At 40.8% G+C, this 27,930-nt stretch overlaps 1 protein-coding gene across 1 annotated transcript; it reads right to left on the bottom strand.

Moving 5' to 3' along the window:
* Positions 1-625: 625 nt before the first annotated feature.
* On the bottom strand, positions 626-27,930 carry SNX30 (sorting nexin family member 30). Its single transcript, XM_072154926.1, has 9 exons — positions 27,322-27,930; positions 12,407-12,595; positions 9,024-9,134; positions 7,977-8,135; positions 6,693-6,888; positions 4,625-4,824; positions 3,225-3,311; positions 2,598-2,750; positions 626-1,782 (listed from the first exon to the last, which is right to left on the bottom strand). The coding sequence occupies exons 1-9, from the start codon at positions 27,502-27,504 to the stop codon at positions 1,723-1,725; spliced, it is 1,338 nt and encodes a 445-aa protein (XP_072011027.1). The 5' UTR covers positions 27,505-27,930; the 3' UTR covers positions 626-1,722.

Raw genomic sequence — 27,930 nt, 5'->3', positions numbered from 1 at the left:
GGTCCTGCAAAATCCCCACTGTGTGTGTGTTGTCCGATGATCATGGACTTTGGCGCGATTCCCTGGTGCATGTATTTGCTTGGGCTTGCAACACAATTCAAATGTTAAATCCCACGCTCAGTCCGAATCCGTTGGATCATCCAACGGCCCGCCCCCCAATTTCTGTCGCATGAAAGCCGGTGCGCCAAAATCCGAGCGTGTGCGACACAATCCCCTTCCAAATACCTGTCCCAGCTGCACAATCTCCGGAAACGTCAGAAAACCCAGCAGAGATGGGGCTTATTTACTGAGGGTCCCGCGGCCACACTGTGTTCACTGTGCTATGACTGGGGGTGCCATAGACCACAATTGTGGCAGTGATATGGTTAGACCAAATCACAGCCAACATTGAGTGTATAGGGCCTTAAATATAGAAGAAATGCAGGGGTAAAGAAGGACACAGGTACATTTAAACATACTATATTAAGTTTACAATTATCGGTTATTATTTGTAACATTTAATTGAAAGTTTAGTTAGTTTATCTTAAGCTTCTGATTCTTGCATGATGCTGATGATTAAAACAATCCACATCTGCTAGTAAACTGTATTCCAAAATCATACATATGAAAAAAGACAATCCAAAAAAAACTTTCAAATATATTTTATTATTTAAAAAAAGTCAAACATGTTTATTTTTACCCCACCCCAGACTTCAAAAACATTAACAAAACGTCCCAATCAGTTGTTCCCTTTGATGCACTTTAATTAAGGCCCCAGTGTAAACAAAATTTTCTCTCTGTAACCTGGCTCCAAGTGTGGTGATACAACACTTAGTAGTTTTTACAGCTACGATCTCTGGGGAAATAAAATAACATTGAAGAGGAACTACTTCATGCCACCAATACAGTTCATGCTAACATTAGGATCCCCCATTGAGGAAGAAGAAAAAAAATAATATTGTACAGAACTGTATACAAAATTTTCAGTACGAACAATCCTTTAAGGTATGTTACCAAAAAAAATAAAATAAACATGCTGGAACAAAAAGTGGTAAGCAGGCCTCTTTCACACACAGTTTTTCAGCTTTATTTTTTGTGGCATTCTTGTAACATCCTAAAAGGTTTCCCTTTTTGCTTAAAGACAAGTCTATGGAAAAAAAATAACCAGAGCTTTCTTTATAAAAAAAAAAAATAAAAATAACAACACCAATAATAATAATGCCACAAATGCCAAGATTTAAGCTGTGCAGCTGGACTTTTCGAAAGTTAACAGGAACACGTGTTTGCTGCATTAATGACATACAAAATGTCAGATAAAAATGCAAACAAAATCACAGAAAAAGATGTTGCAAATGTAGTGTGTGAATTTAGCCTTATGGCGACATTTTAAATTGCACTCAGCATGTTCTCAACTGTAGTCTTTGTTTAGTGTTAAGAAAATGTAAAGTTCCTTTATAATGAATCGGTAGACACACTTTTCAGAATGTGGGTTTGGGCCTCCTCCTGGCTCAGTTAAAACAGCTGCTTTTTATATATTCCTTGAGAGAGGTTTATACACAACATCATATTAGAAATCGGGGAGGACATGAAAACGTGAAGAGTAAAAGTTGCTGTTTTTGCATTGTAACATAAAGTTAAGTGAACGTCTTTAGCTTGTTAGTCACACATCACAGAGATTTGAACACTGTGAAATTTAGTAGATTCAAGCTTAGTGCAAGATGGTTCTCAGATTCTTTAACTTTTTCACTTAGGCTCTGGTTTGTCTTGCAGCAGTGGTATAATGGACTCCCATGCTGTAAGGCACTATTTAGAATAAAAATGAACAAAAAGAAAAAATATTTAAATCACCTTTAAACTGCAAGTAACAACGGGAGGTACAATATTCCCCTTATTCTACATATTGCAAATTGAGCAAACTAGGAATAACCTGGATTTAAAGGGAACCTGTCAGCATATTGAGCTCATAAACCACTGCTAGTATGTAATCATGCAACTAAACACCTTCCAGAACATGTTTCTTTCATGGTCCCATATGGTGACATTATGCAAAAATCAGCTTTGAAGGGAGATGTGAATTAGTTGTATAAAGTCAAGGAGGCGGCGAATTTAGCACTGAAGTCAAGCGCTCCCTGCTTAGAACGCCCCCTTTACTGTAACTGATAGTCCTGCATCCAGAAACATCACTAAGCAGATCTCCTGAAGTCCGCTGCTTGATTTCAATCACATGGGAGGATGTGGGGAGAGCTTAACTTAAATGTTAAACTCTGCACCTCCTTGACTTTATACCAGTTAACATCTTACGACAAAGTAGAAACATGATCTAGAAGGCGTTAAGCTGATTGACAACATACTAGTAGTGGTTTATTAGGCCCATTTGTGATGACAGGTTCACTTTAAAGAAGTGTGTGGTTCATAAAGGATATGTACCATGAGTGACAACGACAAAAATTAGATTAGACAATACAGAAACAGTGACCATCAGGTAAGGATTTAATAACATTAACACCATGAGGTAGCCACTGAAGATATTTTACACTCCTGGGGCACACCCAATATCTAGTGGATATTCCTCATCGCAAATAATAAAACTTAGAAATTCAGATATCTTGTTATTTTACCTTCTCATAGTACTGGATGTTTTTATCAGCCATACCCATGAGCAGCTGGCGAAAATCTTGTCGCTTGTTATTCTGCCACCTTTCCATGTCCGCCTTCAAATCTGCATTAAAGCATTCTACTTTGTCCTGGCACTTTTCTACCTCAGTTGGCACCTGACATCAATAACAGAGAAAGAAAGTAACCAATCATTGTTTATGCCTCAATAAGCATGCCATAGTAATATTTCGTGGCAGTCGTAGAGCAGAAGATACAGCTGGGACATTAATCTCCATGTAAGGTCACCAGGTTGTTCTCTTGCTAAATGTAACAAATAAGTAGGAGACTGGGTTCGTGTTTGTAGGAAATTGTTCAGTGCACCAACATTTTTTAACAAACTAATTTAAAAACGGATCAGTGTGCGTCTTGCACATTCCAACAGAGCAGCATTTCAATGTATCGAGATTACACACGTGAATAAAAGTATCTACTGAAAATGACTCCCAAGTCTTGTAATAATTCTCTGTAGAATTAACAGTTTTATGTTTCCAAATTGAAGGGAATGGGAAAGTAAAAAACAACTGATAACTGTAGCAATTCTAAATGTAAAGGGCAAGCACATTAACCAAATTAACCGAGGAAAAACTTACTCCTGTTTTCTCTTCTCTTTTCAAAGCTGCTGCTTCCAGTTTGGCTTCATATTCTGCTTGTACTTGATCTCTTTTCTTTAATACATTCTAGAAATACATGTATGCAATTACTACATCTGCTTTATCCTTTGAAGCTAGTTTTTTTTTGTTATTGCAGGAATGAGTAGTGTATCTGTTAAAAGTAAATATACTTTATACATGTGGGTATAATAACCTCCCTTTCCCTAGAACTGATATAAATATAAATAAACAGTAAAAATCAAAACACATTGGGCATTTTTGGACACGTCGATACCTAATCAAAATATAATAACGTTTTTCACTGCGTTTAACCCCGTATGGAAAAAAAAAAAAAAAATCGCGTCCAAAGTCGAAAATGGCACTTTTTGCCATTAAAAAAAATTCTATAAAAAGTGAAAAGGTCGTACAGTCCAAAAAATTATAACATTGTAAACATCATCAAAAGCTGCAAAAAAAACGATACCTCCCAAAGCTTCGTATAACAAAGTATAAAAAGTTATTAGCACCAGAAGATGGCAAAATCCTCCCAAAAATGTTTGTACAGTAGGTTTTAATTTTTGTAAATGTATGAAAACATAAAACCTACACAAATCTTGTACCCCTGTAATTGTACCGAGCCAAAGAATAAAGTAGATGTGCCATTTGGGGTGTACAGTGAAATCTGTAAAAGCCAAGCCCACAAGAATACGGCACAAATGCGGTTTTTACCAATTTCACTGCCTTTGGAATTTTTTTCCGCTTCCCTGTACACAGAATGGAATATTAAATACCATCAGTTTGAAGTGTAATTTGTTACACAGAAAATAAACCATAACACAGCTCTGTACATGGAAAAATAAAAAAGTTATACATTTTTGAAGGTGGGGAGTGAAAAATTAATATGCAAAAACGAAAAAGGGCTGCTGCGGGAAGTGGTTAATTCATTTTAGTTACCCATGAACCATCGTTCCCTCACATTAAAATGTACAACACGTATATAATATGGTATATAAGGCACATGCCTACAGTGTTGTGCCTGCATTCAGCACAACCACAAAAGGCGAGTACATCTCTCACCTATATGAGCACTCCTGACTAACCAAGGATAATCTCGCGCTAGGTAGCGCTATTTCTCTATGTATTCCCCCCTTTTCCCAAAAACTTATATTGAGTTTACCAAATTAGACTTTTAGTACTTTTGTACAGTTAATATTTCAACTAATCATTTAATCAAGAATACAAATTGCAGTATGTGAGTCTGTAAACTGTGTCCCATACAAAAAAGTATTGAAAACAGAAGAAATGCTGTACACAATACAACGAACACATGTTCATTATATGGACTTAGAATGTGAACTGATAAATTCAATTCATTACAGTTCACAACCATCTGGGCTCACCTTCATAGATTCAGAGTAGAGGATATACTCTCTGAGTACTGGCAGGAAGTCCTCAGTCATATCTTCTGTCAACTCCTCCAGTGCTGTACTGCAGTTCCCGATGCAGGCAGACACTCCCTCCAGGGGCTCTCTAAGCTCGCCTTCTAGAGCACTCCAAGTAGAATAGACTGGACCATACTCTCGAAGCTCCATCAGGTATTCTAATATAGGACATCAAGTCAATAAGAGATAATGAAAATCATTATTGAAATTCATGCACTCCCAGTACAACATTATTGGAGGTGTCCATTTACCAATTAAAAAGATGCAACAATATCTTTTTTAAAAAAAGAATAAGGGTATTTAAGTTGTTAAAGACCTAGAGATTTTGGGTTTTCCTTGAATAATAATAATAATAATTTATATAGCGCACACAGCGCTGCACAGAGCTTGCCAAATTTGTCCCTGTCCCTAATGGGCTCATAATCTAATCAACCTCCAGTATGTTTTTTAGAGTACAAGGCTACACTTCAATAATTGTTGTATTTTGTATTTATATATTGAACTTATTACAGCCTGCTCCTGACAGGGAGTGCTAATGCTTAAGTAGATAAACAGGGCTGGAAGAAGCCATCCTAGAAGGATTTTGGACACGGAGGTGCAAGAGAGCTTTTTAACAGTTGGTGTAGGTTTATACATTCATTTTTATCTTTTAAATAAAAAGTATTTGCATGATATCACACAAGGAGTGACTCGGTCTGCTTTTAAATAGGAATACAGCATTTTCCCCATAAGGGGCTTAATAATAATTAAGCTGTAAATATAAATCTGCAAATACCAACTTCACACGGGATAGATGTTGCATATGTAATAGTACCTTAGGTGACATCACCTTGGTCCCATGACATGCTGAAAAGAAGATGGGATGGGAGGGGCCATCCAAAATTGGGCTCTATGGGAATCTGTCACTAGCTGCATTTGTGAAAATGTGGTGACAGGTTCCCATTAAAGTATAAAAAGACATTAGCAGAAAGAGTTAAAAACTTAAATCAACGAAATATCTGCACCTCAAAAATGTTGCAATAAAACACAACAACTTCTTATACAAAAAAAATAAGCCACCATGCAGCTACACTAGAAAAAAAAAGAAAAAAAGTTTTTGCTCTTGGCATGCTACAAGGGAAAGGAAAAAAAAACAAAACAAAAGCAAAAACACAACACACAAAATGGCTTGGTCATTAGGACCCAAAACATGTTTTAAACTGTCTAAAATGCTTTTGCACTCATCCAACTAGCACCTTCTGCTGGTAATTTACATTTTTTCGCTGAATGAATTATATATCTTGTTGTGATGCTGATGTATTTAGTTTAAAGAAGATCATCTCGATTGGGGTCTACTCTATTCAGCCTCTCTGGCAACTGGATACCGATGCTTTACGGTATCTGTTGCCTACAACCACCGGGCCGCGGTCATGTTATTAGCGAGGGGAGGCCGCTGCTTGGACATGTTATTAGTGAGGGGAGGCCACTGCTTAAAATTTTATTTGTCAAGGGAGGCTGCTAGACATTTTATTGAAGAGTCTCAGTTGCATTTCCCATCCTAGGCCTACTATCCAGGCCAAGTTTTCCCAGTTTTTTGTCATAATATTCGGTATCTCTGTTTACAATCAGGTCAGCTTATACTTGCGTATATGTGATATGTAGATTTTTTTTTCCTCACAGTGAAAAGCCCAAAGACAAGGGGACATTATAGGTGTGTGTGGGATGCTACATAATGTCCCCTTTATGTAGCTGTTTTCTTATTAAAACATTAAAATGGAGATCCAGAAAAAGAGGCAGCTGCAGGACAAGGTGCATTTTAAACCTGGGGTTACAGTAAATGGGACATTATATGGGTTCAGCTTAGATATGGACTATTTACGGGCAGACAATTTTATTTTCTAGGGACCATGGTAAAAGGCTTACCTGGCCCAGTCCCTGGTAAAACATTTTTAGGTGCAGCCAAAAATGTACAAAAAGGTTGAGGAGCACTGTCGTAAAGTGCAGACAAATGGCAACTAAAATCAGATGTATATCAGAAAACACATGCCTACTTCCTCCTTGATAATGCGTTGTGCTATCCTGTCAATGGTGCCAAGTTTCAGCGCAAATGTGTCCAAGTACTCTGTAATTGCTGAGAATTCCAATGGTCGATTTCTCAGTTTGTAACCACTTGTCACGTATCGCACAGACTCCCCCATCTTGGAAAGCAAAGTGACACCCTGTTTTTTGTGACTGTTTAGGTCCTGCAAGGCCCAAAAACAAAATAGACATACATTTAGAATCAATCATGTGGTAGAATCAATCTTGCTAATTCACACAGATTATTCCCCTTTTTCATGGATATCTATGTACCTTCTATTTTGTATGTGGTATGGGACAATAATACAGGGATACATACATAAATACAGAACACTGTTAATGTTTACATTCCCCACTCAACATCCATGGCCATGTTTCTAAGTATATGAAAGGGAATGTGTCAACAACTGCAGAGAGTGTTAGGTATAGTTACAAAGAACCCCAGGAACAATACATTTCTGTATTAGTAACAGCAGGACAGTGAAAAATTAAATTCCAGGATTGTAGCTGGATTTGGAGAAATCTGGTACATAGATCTCATACACCAGTATTATAGAGTGATCCGAATCCAACAAAAATCCTGGAATATAAATGCATTTTTCATTGTCCTGCTGCTGCTTACACCTCACACAGTAGTTAAAAAGATCTCCAAAGTCCATAACTAACATGGTCTGCAGCTTTATGTGGTCAAAACTGCCAACAGATTTCCTCAAATAACATTTCTAGTTTATATAATAGCATTGGTTAATAATGTAAAAAAAATGCTCTCTCTAGTCATTTGTCCTAAGTACATGGTGGGATCAAAGTCTTCTCAAAAAGATCCAATTTCAGACTAAGTTTCTACCATTTTGGAACTTCGTTAATTATATGGGGCAGTCTATAGATATAAAAGGACATGTATGATACCTTAGGGGTTTCCAATCCAAGCTGCATGGCCTCCATTATATCGGTGTATCCAGCCAGAAGTGATGTCACAGCTAAATATAACTTCGCCGTTCTTGCTCCTGTAACTGCCAGGGCCATTGTTTTGTCCAAAGCAGTCACAGGGCCCCCATCACTTCTGGTCTGGCTGGGATTGTAGATTGATAGTACAGGGAGCTAGAGTGGTATAGGTAAATCTGATCTTTTTCATTTTCTTCAGTTCTGGCCTTCCAAAGACCTTTCCAGTAAGCCTGAAAAATCCTGTTAATCATATATATGTTCTGGCAGGAGTGTTACAACTAGCAATAACTATATTTTTGAGAAGGCCTACCTTAGCAGTCAGGAAAACATTGAAGTGTTCATTGAAGGAGAGTACTGGATGGTCTGCAATCCTCTTGAGAAATTTGTCCAAGGCCCTTCTCCTAGTTTCCACAAACTCTTCTGAAAAGCGATCCACAACGCCTTTAACAACAAATTTCTCTGGAAGAGGCTGCAATGAAAACACAACCCGCACCGGTGTCCAGCAATAAGTTTAATAGTTGAATGATGATACTGTCATCAATATACAAAGTAAAATAAAGAATTTACTAGACAAATTAATCCTTTGGAGGTTCTTTTTTATATTTAACATATAATTGTAAATTAAAAGAAAAAAAAAAAACTAAGAAACAATTTTCCTACTTTTTCATTTTTGACAAAAGTTGTGCTTCTTTTGCAATTTTAATCGCCACCATTTTGTGGTGCATATTACTGGTTATTATCTCATTGCACCAGGGGTTAAACTGCAGGAATCAGTGTTCTCTTTAATCCAAGTTGTATCTGGTGGATGTCAGCACTGTTACAAAGAACATGCAAAACCAACTTCAAATGAGGGGGTTAAAGGGGCGTCTGCTTAAATATATAGTGACAACATACTACCATCAAGTGGTAAAATTTTTTGCCTGCATAAGCATCACTCACATCCTGGCACCGTTCCTGTATAAACTGTTCGTCAGCATTTAGGCCCTCAAAGAGCCACCAACAGGATCACATTTATGTCCTTTAATATTCCTGGAGATTCAAAAACTCTAACATTGCTGGTACAGCTTCTGTAAGCCTACATGCACAATGCAGTACAGGGCCTGGTAGAGAAGAGAGGGGGAAGTGCACTCCCTTCATCTTGAAAGAACGGGTGTCTTGCAAATCCACCCAAATTTGAATATAATGCACGGAAATATAATTATAACAAAACTTGAAGCAAGGAGGCAAATGTATTCAATGCTTAAAAATCAGGAAAGTCTTTGTGCCAACTATACAGCAAATGGAGTGACAAACCTGGTTTAACAACATTATCAAAGACTCTCTCATGCCATCCAGACAGCAATAGAATACTACCTACGGGAATGAAGTGAGTGGGCTGGGTTTCTTCAAGTTTAAGCCGTAACCAATCAAAATCCTGGTACCTTCGACGTATGGAATACTCAGGAAGGTCAAATTCTGTTCTTGTTGTCTGTAATAGGAAAAGAATAAAAGTACACAAAAGATGTAGACAATTATTTAGGCCATCGAATAAAAACCATGATGTGTCACTGAGCTGTACACAGAACCTCCCACACAAAAGCTAGTTAATGGGTATCAATCCTTCCACGGCCCCCAAGTCAAGTAAACACAGACTGTTTCCAGTGAGGTCCCCTATTTCAGAGATTATGGTAAAAAGATTTCTACAGGTGAAAATGTACTTTTCACACCCCCTTCCCCAGTGAGCAGTTTCTGGGTGGAGAGACCTAAAAGCTATTATTCAATACAGGATTAGGCCAGAAAGTCATTCTTTCCAGAAAGTCTTCGATACTTATTTTTTATGAGCTGGTTAGAGTGATAAAGTGCAGTGGTTCTTCAAAGTTTTGGAAAGTTTAATCCAAATTCTGCCAAAACAGAATACAAATCAAAATATAGAAAAATGTCCACTTGCCCATGTATTATTTAAAAAGGCAACTGCAGGCAACAACCCAGACTTTTGGGATCCTCAGATCCCTTTTGCGAGTCTAAACTAACTACCGTATATACTCGAGTATAAGCCGAGACCCCTAATTTTACCAACAAAAACTGGGAAAAACTACTGACTCGAGTATAAGCCGAGGGTGGGAAATGCATTGGTCAACCCCCCCAGTAGTATACCGCCTGCCAGCCCCCATGTAGTATACCGCCTGCAAGCCCCCATGTAGTGTACAGCAAGCCCCTACATGTCGACGCGGCTTACCAATGTCCCCGATGTCGATGCGGCTTATCAATGTCCCCGATGTCAGCGCGCCCCGTCTTCTTTCTTCTCCGCGGCTCCTCTTCTTTCTTCCGGCATAGACGCGGCATACTATGACGCGGCCGCTGCTGACATCATAGTATGCGCGGCCATGAAGAAAACATGAAGAAAGAAGAGAGAAGAGGAGCTGCGGAGAAGAAAGAAGACAGGACGCGCTGACATCAGTAAGCCGCGCCGACGTCGGAGGGTGAGTATTTAAGTTTATTTTTTTAACTGGGTATTTTTTTTATAGACTCGTGTATAAGCCGAGGGGACGTTTTTCAGCACATTTTTTATGCTGAAAAACTCAGCTTATACACGAGTATATACGGTAATGGTCCTTATTCTTAAATTAGCTAAACCACCTACACATACTTGCCTACGGTCCTCATCCTCTTGATCTGTGTTGTTCACCAAGCTTGACATGCGGGGATCACCTTAAAAAGAAATTTATAATTGCCAGACCGGAGCGTGGGACAAGATGTCCAGCGCTTTGTGCTGCTGATTATGCACGTCCGCTGCATGACATCACCTCCCTCACCAACATGGGAGAGGGAGGCATCCATCACGCAGGAGTTGTGAATTGACGCCAGTCGCGTGATGTCACCTCCCTTTCCCAGCATTGGAGATGGAGGTGTAGGGGTGTGCATAATTAGCAGATTGTCCCCACGATCCAGCCCGACAATTAGAAGTTTCATTTCAATGTGATCCTCGTGTGTCAAGCTTAGTGAAGAACATCAAGATGAAGAGGAGCGTAGGCAAGTATGCATAGGCATTTTTTTAAATGGTAGATTTTCTTTAAGTCTGTGTCGTAAAAATAATACTTTTATACTCACCATGATGCACAGCGCACTTACTTGAGAAGATCACGCCCTAGTGCCGAAAGAAAATGGGATAATGCCTTTTAACCCCTTAAGGACCAGGCCCTTTTTCGTTTTTGCATCTATTTTTCACTCCCCACCTTCAAAAATCTATAACTTTTTTATTTTTCCATGTAAAGAGCTGTGTATGGGCTTGTTTTCTGCATAAGAAATTGCACTTCATAGTTTTGGTATTTAATACCAAAATACAAGGGGACATGATTAATTTATTTAAATATATGAATGGTCCACACAAAAAAATATGGTGGTAAGTTGTTTCAGATTAAATCAAATCAAAAGAGAAGGGGGCACTGTCTCCATTTGGAGAAAACAAGGTTTAATCACCAGAGGCGACAGGGCTTTTTTTACTATGAGAACTGTCAATCTGTGGAATAGCCCGCTTCAGGTGCTGGTCACTGCAGGGACAGCGGAGAGCTTCAAAAGGGGTCTTGATGCCTTTTTACACCTAAATAACATTGATGGTTATGTTATATATAGAATTGTTTCCCCTTAATCCCTTCCTCATCTAATCCCTTCCTTGGTTGAACTTGATGGACAAGTGTCTTTTTTCACTCGTATAAACTATGAAACTATGAATATTCTATGCCGTATACTGGGAAGCGGGCAAAAAATTCTGAATGCAGTGAAAATGATGAAAACCACCTTTGTGCCATTTCTTGTGGGCTTGGATTTTACGGCTTTCACTGTGTGCCCCAAATGACATGTCCACTTCATTCATTGGTTCAGTACGATCACGGGGATAGCAATATTTGTATAGGTTCTATAATGTTTTCATACATTTACAAAAATGAAAACCTGTTAAAAAAAAAAAATTTTAAATTCTTCATTTTGCCATCTTTTGGCGCTAATAACTATTTCATACACAGAGTTGTGAGGGGTGTAATGTTTTGCGACTTTTGAGGAGGTTTTCAATGCTTCTAATTTTAGGACTATACAACTTTGGGCGCTATTTTCCGTTACGGGGTTAAACGCAGTGAAAAACAGTTATTATATTTTGAGGTTTTTTCCTCCAGGTGGCGCCTAGTATGACGTCAGCAGCGGCGCATCATACTAGGCGCCGCTCGGGGGAGAACAATGGCAGCGCCCGGCACGAAGTTAGTGAAGACAGAAGACGTGTGCCGAAGCCAGAAGAGGACCCGCACGGACATCGAGGGAGCAGCGCTGCAGGTCCGGGCCACTGGAGGGCGAGTATATAAGTTTATTATTTTCTTTTAATGCTGGGCAGGCCTGTATACATACTGCGGGCGGGCCTGTATACATACTGCGGGCGGGCCTGTATACATACTGCGGGCGGGCCTGTATACATACTGCGGGCGGGCCTGTATACATACTGCGGGCGGGCCTGTATACATACTGCGGGCAGGCCTGTATACATACTGGGGGGGGTCTCTGACTAATGCATTTCCCACCCTCGGCTTATACCCGAGTCAATAGGTTTTCCCAGTTTTTGATGGTAAAATTAGGGGTCTCGGGGCGGCTTATACTCGAGTATATACGGTAATAATAATAATAATGCCCCTGTAAAAACAACAGTCTTGGGAATGCAATTAACCCTACTGATAAGAACAAATAGTAATGCTTAATAATGCTATACTTATTCAACAATACCTTGGTCATAACCCGGTAGGTTATATAGGTTTCCATTGTGCACACATGTTTCTTTGGGTCATCAACTGTAACAAATAGGTCCCTTGTCTCACCGTCCATGTCATCATCTAGCTGCAGCCTGTTAAGGAGTGAGGATGAAGAAGCTGGGCTTGAGGTGTCTGCGGGGGTACCATTTGGCAAACTGAGGTCCTAAAGACAAGAATAAAGAATGCAGGATAAAGCTTCTTATATCGGTATTTATATAAGCAATAAATAACACAGTCACAGTATCATTATTTTCCTAATCGCCAGGTATACATCACAGCAAGACTGTAGAGGTTTGTTTTACTGTATCATAACAGCCTTGTGCCCAAGTTCACATTCGACAATTCAAAATGCATTACTCTTGTCTTTATTTACTAACAGTGAAGAAAAAAAAAAACAAAAAAAAACACACTATTTTTCTGACTATCACTTGCGATCAGACCTGCAATTCATGGAGAACTTGTTGAACTTATTGGCACATTTATTTATAGATGTGCTGCACTGAAGTGGGTGACATATTGTTTGGTTCCCAGCAGCTTTATCGTTTGCCTATAAGAAAAGCATTCAAAATATGCAGAAGGGAGCACGGCCATTAATTAGAACATCTAGAGTGGAAAACAATAATACACAAGAGTGTAACTGCTACCTTTATATAGTCACATATGTCAAAGTTTGTTCAGTGGTCAATCCTTAAAAAAAAAAAATTCTATTGTTATAGAATTTTCCAATCCATTTTCTGTACTAAAGGGGACTGGTCAGCAAAAATGGATCTGATAAACCACCACCTATAAGTTGGCCACTTTTCAATAAATCTCCTCTATTCGATATGTTTATGTATTTACATGTACCTGTGTCTTTCCCTACTTTGAAAGCTGCAGCATTTCCCTTTTTTCAACATAATGCCCTCTGTATATACACACACACACACACACATACCTCAGCCATCTCCTCCTATTCAGCCGAGCTTAGAGATGTTAAAAGAGAAAAAGAAACAAGGAGAGTGTGCACACAGTACAAATGCAGTAGAACGGCTGTATACGATTGTCACCACCTGCATGTAAAGAAGTGCATTACTTGCTGCCTCTGCAAACAAACAGAAGCCGGAAGTGACTGGCAAGAGAATAGGAGCGGTGTCAGAGGCAACAATGTTCTTTTTCAATTTTTAGAGACTCACAGGCTTGTATACAAAAACTTATAATTAGAGACAATCCCTCTAGACCAGGGGTCGGGAACCTATGGCTCGCGAGCCAGATATGGCTCTTTTGATGGCCGCATCTGGCTCGCAGCCAGGGCTCCTATCCAGGGGCATTACTACAGCCGTGGCATCTGCTGCGCTGCCTGTCAAGACCAGGGGCCCTTACCTGACTCCTGTTGTGCCCCTGGCTGTAGTAATGCCCCTGGATGTATTCGGCAGAGCAGCGCAGGGTCCGCGGGGTTAATTCTGGGGCGGCGCCTCCCTCTCCTTCCCTGCAGCAGTCTCCTCCGTGTGTGAGAGAGGGAGGGGAGGAGACTGTGTGCCTGCAGCCAATCCCGGGGCTGGATGTAGCAGCGCGGGAGATTCATACAGAGGAGACCAGAGCTGCGGAGACATGCAGCACCTGAGGAGAAGGAGTCAGCAGCCAGGATCAGCCACAGATAAGTGCTCCCTCCCCCCAGTGTCTCCTCACACTCTGCCTTAACCCCTTAGTGTCCTGTGTGCCGGAGCAGCTATGAAGCTCCTAAGTGTCCCTTACAGACCCCTCTGCATCATCCCCTCATATCTTCCCCCACCACTGCATTTCTACATTAATGTGAGGTTCTGCAGCAGCTGAGATACAAAATAGCTAGGACCTAAGACAAAATTGTGGTGCACGTCAGTAATAAATGTGGCACATGGTCCGGCTTAGCAGTAACAGCAGTCTAGCAGTCTTGTGGGACACAGAGCAGCTGCCACATAAAACTGGCGCAGACACTTTAACAAATGTGTATTGGGATGTTCTGCTGGGTGGCGTGTGTATAATAATGTTCTGCGGGGGGTGGCGTGTGTATAATAATGTACTGCGGGGGGTGGCGTGTGTATAATAATGTTCTGCGGGGGGTGGCGTGTGTATAATAATGTACTGCGGGGGGTGGTGTGTATAATAATGTTCTGCGGGGGGTGGCGTGTGTATAATAATGTTCTGCGGGGGTGGCGTGTGTATAATAATGTACTGCGGGGGGTGGTGTGTATAATAATGTACTGCGGGGGGTGGCGTGTGTATAATAATGTTCTGCTGGGGGGTGGCGTGTGTATAATAATGTTCTGCGGGGGGTGGCGTGTGTATAATAATGTTCTGCTGGGGGGTGGCGTGTGTATAATAATGTTCTGCGGGGGGTGGCGTGTGTATAATAATGTTCTGCTGGGGGGTGGCGTGTGTATAATAATGTTCTGCGGGGGGTGGCGTGTGTATTATAATGTTCTGCGGGGGGTGGCGTGTGTATAATAATGTTCTGCGGGGGGTGGCGTGTGTATAATAATGTTCTGCTGGGGGGTGGCGTGTGTATAATAATGTTCTGCGGGGGGTGGCGTGTGTATTATAATGTTCTGCGGGGGGTGGCGTGTGTATTATAATGTTCTGCGGGGGGTGGCGTGTGTATTATAATGTTCTGCGGGGGGTGGCGTGTGTATTATAATGTTCTGCGGGGGGTGGCGTGTGTATTATAATGTTCTGCGGGGGGTGGCGTGTGTATTATAATGTTCTGCGGGGGGTGGCGTGTGTATTATAATGTTCTGCGGGGGGTGGCGTGTGTATTATAATGTTCTGCGGGGGGTGGCGTGATCCCCGACAAAAATGCGGCCGTGGGACCCTCAGTAAATAAGCCCCATTGTACGGCTCTCACAGAATTATATTTTAAAATATGTGGCGCTTATGGCTCTCTCAGCCAAAAAGGTTCCTGACCCCTGCTCTAGACTGTTATTACCGTATATACTCAAGTATAAGCTGACCCGAGTATAAGCCGAGACCCCTAATTTTACCACAGAAAACTGGGAAAACCTATTGACTCGAGAATAAGCAGAGGGTGTAGTATACAGCCCGCCCCCATGGAGCATACAGCCCGCCCCCATGGAGCATACAGCCCGCCCCCATGGAGCATACTCACCCTCCGGTGTCCCCAATGTTCGTCGCGGCTCCCAATCCCCATCGCGGCTCCCGGTGGCTTCTTCACTCTTCTATCTTCTCTGGCCGGGAGACTGCACCGGCCGTCGCGCAGCGCTGCATCACAGTGTGCGATGGCCAGCAGATTGCATGGACACGACTCTGCCGGCTAGAGAAGATAGAAGACAGAATAGACAGGATAGACACGGGGAGCCGCAACGAACATCAGGGACACCGGAGGGCGAGTATTAATTTTTTTTTTTTTATCATTGACTCGTGTATAAGCCGAGGCGAGGTTTTCCAGCACATTTTTCGTGCTGAAAAACTCGGCTTATACACAAGTATATACGGTATATTAATTAGCAGGTTGCTTCCTTATAATAATTACTTTTAGCTTATGCTAATGTGACTTAAGCGCTCTGGGAAATGTTAGCCCCCCACCACCAGCAGGCAGCTTAGAAGTGCTGTGGGGGACGTGATGGTGGAGCCAAGAGGCTTTCACGGTCAAGTTTTGTGACATCTTCCAGAAAGTCAACTTTGTAGAGTGACATGAAACTGGTTGTATGACGTCAAGGAGGCAGGGAGAGTTTGAGAGTTTATCACTGAAGTCAAGCTCTCTAAGACTCAGAATACCCCATTTGCTATATTTAATGCCCTTACATCCACAAACATCATGCGATTTGTAGCACAGGAACATTACACAACCAATTTACATCTTAATTAATTTGATTTTTCTAGATGATGCCACCATGCCAGGTCTTAAAAGGAACCAGGGACTTCATTTTCACTAAAGACAGGTTGTAGAAGCCCATCACACCTGCAGTGCAAAAATGCCTCTCTGCCTTTTATAAAAAAAACAACAACACATGACTTGTCTGTACTGTAGGCTGAATCCATCTTTGCGCTCCTGTACAGCTCCTCCCTCCCCTGTAAGTAACAAAGACAAGTCACATGTTTTTTGAAATGCATCCAAACCAAAGCCCAACCCCTGTGACTACAAAGAGGATTTTGTCAGGATGAAAGGTAAGTTATAACACACAATTATATTGTAATGCAAATGCTTATGAGGCAGAGAGGCATTTTGCACAGCAGATGTGATGGGCTTCTGCAACCTGTCTTTAGTGAAAAACGAGGTCCCGTGGTAACAGGTTCCCTTTAAAGAAATATTATTTGGAAGGTGTTACTCTGCATCACAAAATACTGGTAAAGGTTTATTAAGTCCATTTCTGCTGACTTTAATTCCTTATGTAAGTGTAAAGCATCACCAGATAAAATTTTCTGGTCAGCTAAAAAGTAAACTTGTCACATGAATTTGTCATATGACTAAACATCCTCTTGCTAAATTGCATCTGGGTAACAGAGGAAGTTGAAAAGATACGGAATTAAAAAGAAATCCAGCTGAAATGTGAAACATTAAGCTTATCACAACGGAAGGATACTTCTACTAGCATGACAGACACATGACAAGATACAACGTACATTTCTGTGAAACCAGGAACTCCTGGATTTTCTGAGTTTGAATAAAGTAAAATGAATATGGTGTAGCTCAGCCTCTGCAATTTTTCTATGGCTTTTACATGGAAACAGATGACATATAATAAAATATATATATATATATATATATATGGGATAACAAACAAGACGTTGTCACACAACTTTTTATCATGCGTTTGGGTCAGTTGCTGAAAATTGCAATGTGTTGGTTTGGATTAAGACTTGGTGAGATGCTCCTGGGTTTTAGGTTTGTTCATACAGTTAATAAGCATCTGCTAGATTCAACAGCGCTCAGTAAAGAATGAACCATTCATTATCTGCTATTACACGTAGGAGCCACATCACTCACACGTTCCACAGCACAGCTCCACAATAAGAATTAACTACACTTAGCAAAGCGATGCCAAATGAATGGTCAGCACTCTGATCAGGGGCTAAAAATAAGAACTATACGACACTGACCTACACATATCCTTATGACCCCAATCCATACTTGGAGCTATAGAACTACCGCCCATTGACATGAAGATTCACATGTTTTACTGATACATTAAGAGGGAAATCTACTGACAGACACTGGTAGCAGCTCATCTCCCATAGGAAAATGGATGAAAAACCAATCAAACTGATGCGTTCTCCCCACACCTGCCCATTAGCGAGCCAGGAAATCCTGTTAATGCATTGGGCCATCAACACATCTTGCATTATTGTTGGGTTCAACTTATTTCTATTGAAAGTGGATGGTTTTATTTGGTAGCTGCAAATGGTTAATATAGATAAAGCTATGTTTACAATGTGGCCAAGGGAACAAGTTCAATACAAACACAGCCATAGGCCTCTTCTGACCTCTTTTGTGTATAGCAGTCACTACTTGTAATTTAGTATTTGCTATCTATTATTGCACATGTCAGACTACACATCAGGGAATATTGCTGACATATAGATCAAGTGCACTGTGACCAGAATATCACATTTCGAAATTAAATTCTATGGATTGCTAAATATAGTTCAGTAAAATGACACATTAACAGGGTACACCAGTCATAGGGCTATGGATACCCGCCAAGATTGGAACTTATTACCTACCTAGTTAATCATAAATTACATGTCATGAAGGTCTAAGTAAAAGCTTGTCGCTGTTTAAGTTTTACTTACAGCATGTTTTGGAGATCAAGTGGAGAATTTTTATGTCTAACATGATTCTGTAGGAAATAAATGTATTTAAAAATCTATTTTATGACGGAACAATGGTAAATTAAAAAGCAGTTTATATGAATATTTTAAAGGGGAACAAAATGCCATGAGTGATGTGGCACATTTGGAAACTGATGGATGTATAAAAGACTCGGGCTCCACAGTGACAAATGCTAGATAACTTCAATGTTTGTCCAGAAAATTGTGATGATCAAAAATAGTGTAACCCAAGTTGAAAAGTTTAATCTAAATATATTTATATTATACAGTATATGGTACAATATATATTAACCAAGGGCAATAGGAAGTCTTCATTCATATGGCTTATCTTGAAGTCAGTCAGCAAAAAGTTACTCAAAAGAAATTCACGGACCAATAGTGTATCTCTGTACCTAATTTCCTAAAGATTTTCTGCTGTAGGATTCTGTACAATAGCACCATACATACAGCAGCTCGTCACAACCTCTGTGCTGTGCCCATATGTCCTAATGCCACAATTCTATAAAACACAAAAAGACTTATTATGGGGCTTCCGTCCAAGTAGTAAAAGATGAGAGAATGCAGTACTTGTCACTGCCCATCTCTGCTGAACTGCCTCAATTATTCATTTTCTATACATACAAAATTCTAAATGACAACTCATTTCATTGCCAAAATGCCCTATTATATTTGATAATTGTTTATTTAACCACCCCCCTTCAAGCACCACAATGTTATTATAGTACATCTATAGTGGTGCAGTCAGGGCTGTATGGAGAGAATTCATGGACTAAGCTCTCTCTATAAGGGGCAGGTGTCAGCGGTACCACAGAGCCAACACCTGCCTCTAACTGCCACAATCTGGTACCCAAGAGCACTGCCATCTTTAAATGCCAATCCCCATGATGTCAGAGAGCAGACCTGTTGCCATGCCAGTCTGTAGTCTCATATAGACGCCTAGTCCTGTCATGAGGTCTGGCTCATATGTTATGATGTGCCCAATGCAGTATATGGTAGTATTGCAGTAGTATATTGCATGGGCAAAAAAATAAATAAAATATGAAATATTGTAAAAGTATAAAATCACCCTTTCCCTAAAACACATTGCATATATGTTGCCATCATTAAGTAAGCAATAGGGAATGAGCACCTGGTATATTGCATGTGGTGTTCATTCCTAATCACATACATTTCAGTGAACAAACGCAATCAGGCCAAGTAAACCAAAAAGTTTTGGCCCTTAAACTGCCGGATGCGAAAAATCGCTAAAAATGCCTTGTCACTAGAGCCTTTCAGGCCACGTCATTAAGGGGTTAAAAATACAGCCAGAAAATTATTAGCGACTGAAATAAGCCAAGAGGGCGGCATCCTTTTAGTTTCAAACAGGACACAGAGACACATACCTGGAGAAAATAAAAGGTTTACACTCCCCTCTTTAACTCTTCACACATACATTTCTGTTACAACCAAACAAACGCCCTTGACAGCATTTTGGGCTTGTAATCCAATTGATTGAACCAATTATTTATCTAATCTTGATATGATTATCAAGTCCGACAAAATATGATGGCGACATATAAAGATCAGTTGTATTTCCTGCTACAGAAAAAGAGACGCATTACAGATACACCAGGCCAAGGTAAAAGCGGAGAGAATAAATGTAATTCTCCTGCCTGGCAGCTTTATATTCAGTAGACAATAATTCTGGTTGGGTGACCTAAATATACCCAATAAGACAAAGAAAGCTTTTGTCACTCTTCTGAAAATCAATGCCAAACCTACTGCTTAGAAAAGGCTTTATATTTATTCTCCTATCAGAATTTTAATTAATGGCATAGTATTAGTGGCATAGTAGTACCACGCTGCAATAAGGGACCACATTCACAACGCCATACTATTCCAATCGCGAGACTAGTCAAACATAAACACAATAAAGCTCACAGTGACTGCTGGGATTTTCCATCATACCACCTCAAAATATTATGAAAATTGAAACAAATTACCTTTTTTTTTTAAACATAAAAAAATACTGACAAATAGAAACCGCATGAATGATAGTTTATAAAAGCTATAGGCAGCGGATGCAAAACCCCAGAACTGTGTCAACAATTTGGTTTTGTGCTCTGGAAACTCTGAGTCAACAATGGGGATACCCAAGGGTCAGAAGAATAAGAAGGTAATTGCCAGTGATCTGTTTGGCACCTAAAATGGCAAAAAATGACCTACCTAAATGCCCCCTAACCATGCAGTTAGTGAGAACTGTGTGGGATTTGCTGTATAAAATGCAATCCATAGAATATATGCTCTGTTTTTTACGCCTTAATTTTCGACAAGTTTATGCAACTTCTATGAGTTTATAACACTCACTATGCTCTCTGGTAAACCCCTTGAGAAGTATTGTCTCCATAAATCCCACTTCCAGGGGATTCCACTTTAGTGGAATTTCAAAAGCTCCGCTAAAGCGACGTGGCACCCTAAAACAAAAGATAATGATCTACTTTTCCTTCTGTGGTCTGACACCATAAATTCTTAACAGCCCACAAGTACCTGTGATACCCAAAAAAATGTAATTTATGCCGGGAAAAACCGCTTTTGGCACACATCAAGGTGCAGAAGTAAAGGAGACCTACCGTATATACTCCAGTATAAGCCGAGCTTTTCAGCACAATTTTTGTGCTGAAAATTCCCCACTCGGCTTATACTCTGGTATATATATATAAAAAAAAAAAAACAAAAACAAAAAAAACACAACAACTACTCACCATTCCGACAGCCCATCTTCTATCTTCATGTGTGCGGCAGGGCCACGACAGCTCCATAGGCAGCGCCTCTTTCTTCATGCTGGCTGCAGATCCGCAACAGCCCCTTGCACACTGCCTTTTTTACGTGACGGAAAAAAGAGGCGCTGTCTATGGTGCTGTCACGGACCTGCCGCACACACGAAGCAAGCTTTAACCCCCAGGGGGCTGGCAGGCGATATATACTAAAGGGGGGGCTGGCTATATACTCCAGGGCGCTGGCAGGCTATAGACTAATAGGGGGCTAGAAGGCTATATACTACCAGGGGGTTGACTGGCTATATAGTGGGGGGAGGGGCTGTGACCATTGCCCCAATTTCCCACCTTCGGCTTATACTCGAGTCAATAGGTTTTCCCAGTTTTTGGTGGTAAAATTAGGTACCGCGGCTTATACTTGGGTTGGCTTATACTCGAGTACATATGGTATTTAGTTTCCGGATCACATATATAGGCCCAATGCACACAAACATACTTGGATCAGTGAAAGCTGAAACGTGTACCAGTCAGATCCCAGGGACCGAGCACAGTGCAGTGGACCCGAGTCCTAGATCAGAGTGAAATATGAGGCAAAGAGCACGTCTGCTGGCCAACTAGCAGCAACGGCACTGCAAACAGCACATTGATGTCCAATTAAAATAAAAAAAAATTCATTCAAAAATAAAAAGAAAGTGTTTTGTATGGTAGAATAGGGACCCTAGTGGGAATTAATAAAAAAAAAAAAAAACCCCACAACAACAAACACTTCTCCAGCTCAGCATGGACCTCCTGTCACTGCCATTCTATGCCTGTATACAGAGGCCAAATGTTGATGAAACCACCTCACCTGAGCGTCAAATTCACATCAAATGATAAAAAGAAGCAGCAGCATGAATGGCATTCAACAAGCTTTATTCACCAATTGTACAATATCAACTTTGCAGCAGCTCATTGCAGCTTCTATTGAAGTTGAGCAGACAGCTTGGCACCACCCAGCTGACAGAGCCTTATGAGCAAATTAAGGAATAAAGGCAATGCTTGTTCAAGAATATTGGGGCCAGAAACTGACAAGGAATCTGTGGAGTAACCCAAGAAATGAAGGAAAGAGTTAGTGCACTTAGACCTGTCAAGTGACAATTATTTAACAATCTAATATTTGTCGAAGGTGGCGAAAGCTCCTCTATAACCCTTTAATGACACGTGACATACTTGATTACTTCAAGTTGTCGTTATGGCTTTATGGAGAGGGCTCATGGGCTTAACTCTCTCCAAACATACATGTATCATACAGCAGAAACCCAACAAAATTGAAAAGTAAAATACAGATGGAAAAAAAGAAGCTCAAGTCCATAAGCGTTAACAAAGGTTTTGCTATGAGACTGTAAAAACCTGGTTCAGAGAGCAGATGATAAGGGAATCCCTGATTTATGTCTTCTTAGCAGATCCACTCATATGTTTCTATATCATAATTGTCCATCCGGATGGGTTAGACACCAACTTTTGGTAGGCAATACCTCATTAGAAATTCAAATAATTTCCAGAAGATATGTTCCCTGACCTCTACCTTTGAGGTGTCCACTAGCTCTAACATTACGGTGTTGAATAAATGAGTGGAGGCAAACGTTTACCATTCCCCAACTGTATTTAGCTTGGGGAACCCTTGAAAGAATTCGGGCCATGAACTGGAAAATCTTAATATTCAAGTGGGCCATCACACTGCCTGCGGAATACATAAAATCTTGCAGGCTAGATTGTTGAAGTAATGTGAAATATGAGAATCCTGAACTGTCAATACAGTATCTTTTATTTTTAAAAAAATGTCTAGATTTTCTTTTTAACATTTTAAAAAGTGATCAAGAGGTGGCGGAATCCCATACATCTGTTGAGGAAAAACATTTCCTCTGCTTTCTGGATATGTAAAGTGAAGTCTCCTGTCTTTTTCCTCATCAGAGATTCCGGACCATAAAATGGCTGTGGATGAAGGGTCATGTGATCTCTAACTGTCCATGAACAATTGCCAGTTAGAGATCACATGACCCTCCATCTGCAGCCATTTCATGGTCAGGAATCTCTGGGGTTCGGTCACACGTTGCAGAGTTCAGCATCGCAGTCAGTTTTGAGGTTGTTTTAGGATGCAGTCACATGTTGCAGTTACAGCTGTATCACAATCAGTTTGGAGGTGGTTTTAGGTGCAGTTTTGTCAATTGAACAGGTGAAAGACATGAACTGAACGGGTGAATGAGATTTGTGGAGCAGGTTTCCCCTTCAAAATCAAATTTACTTGTTCAGTTCATGTCTTTCACCTGTTCAATTGACAAAACTGCACCTAAAACCGCCTCAAAGCTGATTGCAATGCAGTTTTAACTGCAACGTGTGAACGCACCCTAAAGATTAAATAATTCACCCATTCATTTCCTGTCTTTCGCCTATTAAATTAACAAAACTGCACCTAAAACCACCTCCAAACTGAGTGCAATGCAGTTGTCACTGCAACATGTGACCGCACCCTTAGGTTTAACACGTTACAAAACGCATTGCAACCACTGAAGAGAGATTTGCTTGATTAAACAGCGGTTAACACTTGAGTTTACAAATCGCAACAGTTAACACATTGTTAAGGCATGGGTTAACAATGCATTAACAGTTGCGTTTTGTAAACACAAGTGTTAACAGCTGTTAAGTTAGGCACCTCCCTCTTCAGCTGTTGCAGTGCATTTTTAAAAGCAATGTGTGACTGCAACCTCAGGGTGCGTTCACACGTTGCAGTTAAAACTGCATCGCAATCAGCTTTGAGGTGGTATTAGGTGCAGTTTTGTCAATTGAACAGGTGAAAGACATGAACTGAACGAGTGAATTTGATTTTGAAGGGTAAACCTGCTCCACAAATGTCACTCACTCATTCAGTTCATGTCTTTCACCTGTTCTATTGACAAAACTGCACCTAATACCACCTCAAAGCTGATTGCGATGCAGTTTTAACTGCAACGTGTGAACGCACCCTCCGGTGCAGTTTTGTTGATTTAACAGGTGAAATACATCAACTGAATGGGTGAACTTGATTTTGAAGGGGAAACCTGTTCCACAAATGTGATTTACCTTCTAAACTAAGAAACCTACACCTCAGGGTGCGGTCACACGTTGCAGTTAAAACTGCATCCCAACTAGTATTGGGGTGGATTTAGGTGGTATTACTTATATTAACGAGTGAAGGACATCAAATCAGCAGGTGAATGAAATTTGTGGAACATCTTTCTCTTTCAAAATCAAATTCACCCATTCACTTCATCTCTTTCACCTGTGAAATTGACAAAACTCCACCTAAAACCACCTCAAAACTAATTGCGATGCAGTTTTAACTGCAACGTGTGACTGCACCCTCAAACCACCTCAAAGCTGAATGCGATGCAGTTTTAACTGCAGTGTGTGACTACACCCTTTGGCTGATGAGGTAAAATACAGTAAACTACCGATTATCCTGTACATGAGGTAAAGTGGCCAACCCCTTAAGGATCGGGCCCTTTTTCGTTTTTGCATCTTTATTTTTCACTCCCCACCTTCAAAAATCTATAACTTTTTTATTTTTCCATGTAAAGAGCTGTGTGAGGGCTTGTTTTCTGCGTAACAAATTGCACTTCATATTGACTGTATTTAATATTCTGTGCCGTATACTTGGTAGTGGGAAAAAAATTCTGAATGCAGAGAAAATGATGAAAAAACACATTTGCGCCATTTCTTGTGGACTTTGGTGTACAGAGCTGTGGGTGGTGTCATTTTTTGCGACTTTTGATGAAGTTTTCAATGCTTCTATTTTTACGACTGTACAACCTTTTGATCATTTTTTATATTTTTCAAAATGGTAAAAAAAATGCCTTTTGCGACTTTGGGTGCTATTTTCCATTACAGGGTTAAAAAAAGCATTATATTTTGATAGATCGGGCATTTTCAGACGCAGTGATACCCAATGTGTGTATGATTTTTACTGTTTATTTATCACACTGAGTATTTATCACACTCACTACATCTCAGTGATCTATGATGCTGAATTCCAACTCATCCATGGATCTAATCTTTCAAACTTAGATGATGCTGCTAGTACACGAAGAGGGAAGGATGGAACTCCTTGTATCAGTCAAGTCACCATCATTCAACAAATGTGAATCCAGACCACACATGTCCTACTGAACTAAAATTAGTCTGGCCCATGAAAACAACCGCTTTTGATGATCGCAGGTGGGAGCTATGACCAGCTAAACTTTTTAACATACACTGCTCTAGAAAGATGCTATTAGAAATTTTCAATGATTGCCAAAGGACAATAGTCTAAACTCCCCAGAACATTATTAGAATCAGTATTTTGTCCCTCATAACAGAATTCATGTGATTTCATGACAAGTCAGATGGGGAACAAGTACAGCAAACAGCACTGCAACAATCTGTTCTATAAACAGCTAAGCTCACATTCTTGAAGCTGCTAACACTTCACAGAATAAACAGCACACAGACTAAAAGGGCTTTAAACTGCAGTACCAAGCACAGCCTCTATACACTGAATGGCATTGTGCTTGGTGTGAAGCATCCACAGTTGTTTGTCCAAAAGGTGCGGTCACTTCAAACAGCCGATCGACACCAGGTAGAAGTCTCCAAAGATTTGATATTAACCACCTAATATCAAATAGAAAAGCAAATATAGGAACACCTATTAGACTTCTATGAATTTTTAACCCCCCCCCCCTTCCAATCTGTCAAACGTTGGCTGAATACAGTTGATGTTTGGTCGAATCAATAAGAATTGACAGGTTTGGGCAGATTTAGCTTAATGTTTACATCATGCATCTAGGCTTTGCGTAAAGAAAGTTTAACGGAAACAAAAATGAAAAGGTGAAAAGAAGGTCTTCCATACAACTTTAATGGACTCTCCTTTAAACTACTGTTATTAATAGTGGGAAGAAAAAGGGGGGGGGGGGAGACATTGGCTGCTGAATTATTCTTTCCACTATTATTAATCTTGAAACAGATCCTGCTGGATCAAGGTGTGAACTTAGCCCTATAGTGTTACAGTCCCCTGAAGTTTTCATAACCAGGCGGTACAGTGCGGAATGACACACGATTGTGACACATAGGGAAAATCATAGAAAACTGATGAATGACTTTTACTCCGACAGGATTCCTTGTTGGAAAAACAACTCAATGAGACAGTAAGTGATATTGTGAAGGATTACCATGGTTATAAGAAGCAAACGTAGAGTATTTGGTGCTAGAAAAGTTGCCTACAAGCAAGTTTGTTCCTTGAACAACGCTCCTTGCACTGAAATGATTTCTGAATTCAGTCTAGTGGTTTGAGGTTCAGTCTAGGAAATCTCTACAGCACATGGACCGCTCTTCTCGAGCCGAACTCACTCATGGGCAATTGGCCTGAACGGCTTATAGCTTTGGATATTCTACATGGTCAATAGAAACATCTATGTCTAATAAAACCCAATGTTAAATACATATGGAGTGAAGGTTCTTGGAGATCTGTTCTGGAAACCTACCTTAGTACACCAGACCCAGGGGTGTAACTACAGTGGTAGCAGCCATAGCAACCGCTATGGGGCCCACAGTGTCAGGGGGCCCCAGCATCTGACCTGACACTAAAGAGTGGAGGATGTGCATCATTACATCCATATTATGCTGCACTTTGTACATCATATGTGTATAACAAATATGTGATCTGTGATGTGTATACGGTGTATGGCATCTGCATATACTGTATGTGTGTATATATGCTGTGTGTTTGTAAATGTCACTGTATCTGTGTGAATATGCTCTATATGAGCATATGTGCATATGTGCATAAGTGTACAAATGTGTGATTGTAACTTGCATGTGTGAGTATATATATATTTATAATTTTCAAGTGGGAAGGGGGCCCCATGCCGAAGCCTGCTATGGGGTCCTGCCACTCCAAGTTACGCCACTGACCAGATTTACCGTACATAAGTCGCGGTTCGGATAAAAACGGAAGCCATGAGGTGAATGACAACAGAGCCCTGTAGTTTAGGCGGGGTTATACTTTTTGCAGTACTTTTTTTTTTTTTTTTTTAAGATGTTGGACATCTTGACTCCAAAGAAGCGAAACTTATGGCTTGCAAAGCCCTAGCATCACCTAGTAGGTGGCTTTCAGCCATGTCTAATATATATAACCAGTGCATGTTTTGGCACATTGGGGTTACTCACCTGTTGGACACAATAGAGGTTCACCCCAGCTCATAGACATTTTATAGCAGACAATAGCTGCCACCTGCCCACATAATCCCTGTGACAACAGGTTGTATGTCCTCCATCCGTCTCTTACCTTGTCACCTATACTGCTGGGCTCAGTGTGGATGAGGTCGGGGCTAGGGGTGTCACTAACCACCAGCCCATCATAAACCGTGTCTTCTTCAGCCCCGGGAGAGCAACTCAGAGGGTGCTTGATGTCATGTAGGGACTTCTGGCCAGACGACGGCAGGGACTTTGGAGTACTCGAGCCTGACATGATGAACAGTGTGGTCTCAGCACCAGAGAGCCATTGCCACCTAGACAGCCGGATAATAACAGGGTGTTCTCTAGAGAGGCGGAAAAACAAGGCGGGCGGCGGAGGTTACACAATATTAGATGAGGTGGAGGACTGCTAACATCTTGCATGCAGCCCACGGCTCAGCCTATGTGTTCTTCTGATCAGGCACAGGCTGCCCCCACATCGTGCAGGCTCCTGCCCTCCGCGCCTGGAGCCGTGATAGTGGACTCAGACCTGTATAAGGACAGCTCGGCCACTTCCAGCTTTTCACAGACTCCTCCTTTTTCGCTTTCTCTCTCTTTTTTCCTCCATCCCGGTTGTATTACCCTCCCACAGGCCGTGACTAAGAGGAAGTTAACCCTCAGCGATGGCTCCAGGAAGTGTTCATCTGCAGGAAGGCAGAGC

This window comes from Engystomops pustulosus, chromosome 1, assembly GCF_040894005.1.
Source record: "Engystomops pustulosus chromosome 1, aEngPut4.maternal, whole genome shotgun sequence".
NCBI lineage: Eukaryota > Metazoa > Chordata > Amphibia > Anura > Leptodactylidae > Engystomops > Engystomops pustulosus.
This window is presented reverse-complemented; position numbering and strand designations above follow the sequence as displayed.

Excerpts from the sequence above, each read along its gene's own strand:
- SNX30 (XM_072154926.1), bottom strand. The coding sequence starts at position 27,504 with ATGTCAGGCTCGAGTACTCCAAAGTCCCTGCCGTCGTCTGGCCAGAAG. Across the intron at positions 3,312-4,624 it reads TCTACTCTGAATCTATGAAG|AATGTATTAAAGAAAAGAGA; the intron begins GTGAGCCCAGAT and ends ATGTATTTCTAG. Across the intron at positions 2,751-3,224 it reads AAAGAGAAGAGAAAACAGGA|GTGCCAACTGAGGTAGAAAA; the intron begins GTAAGTTTTTCC and ends TATTGATGTCAG.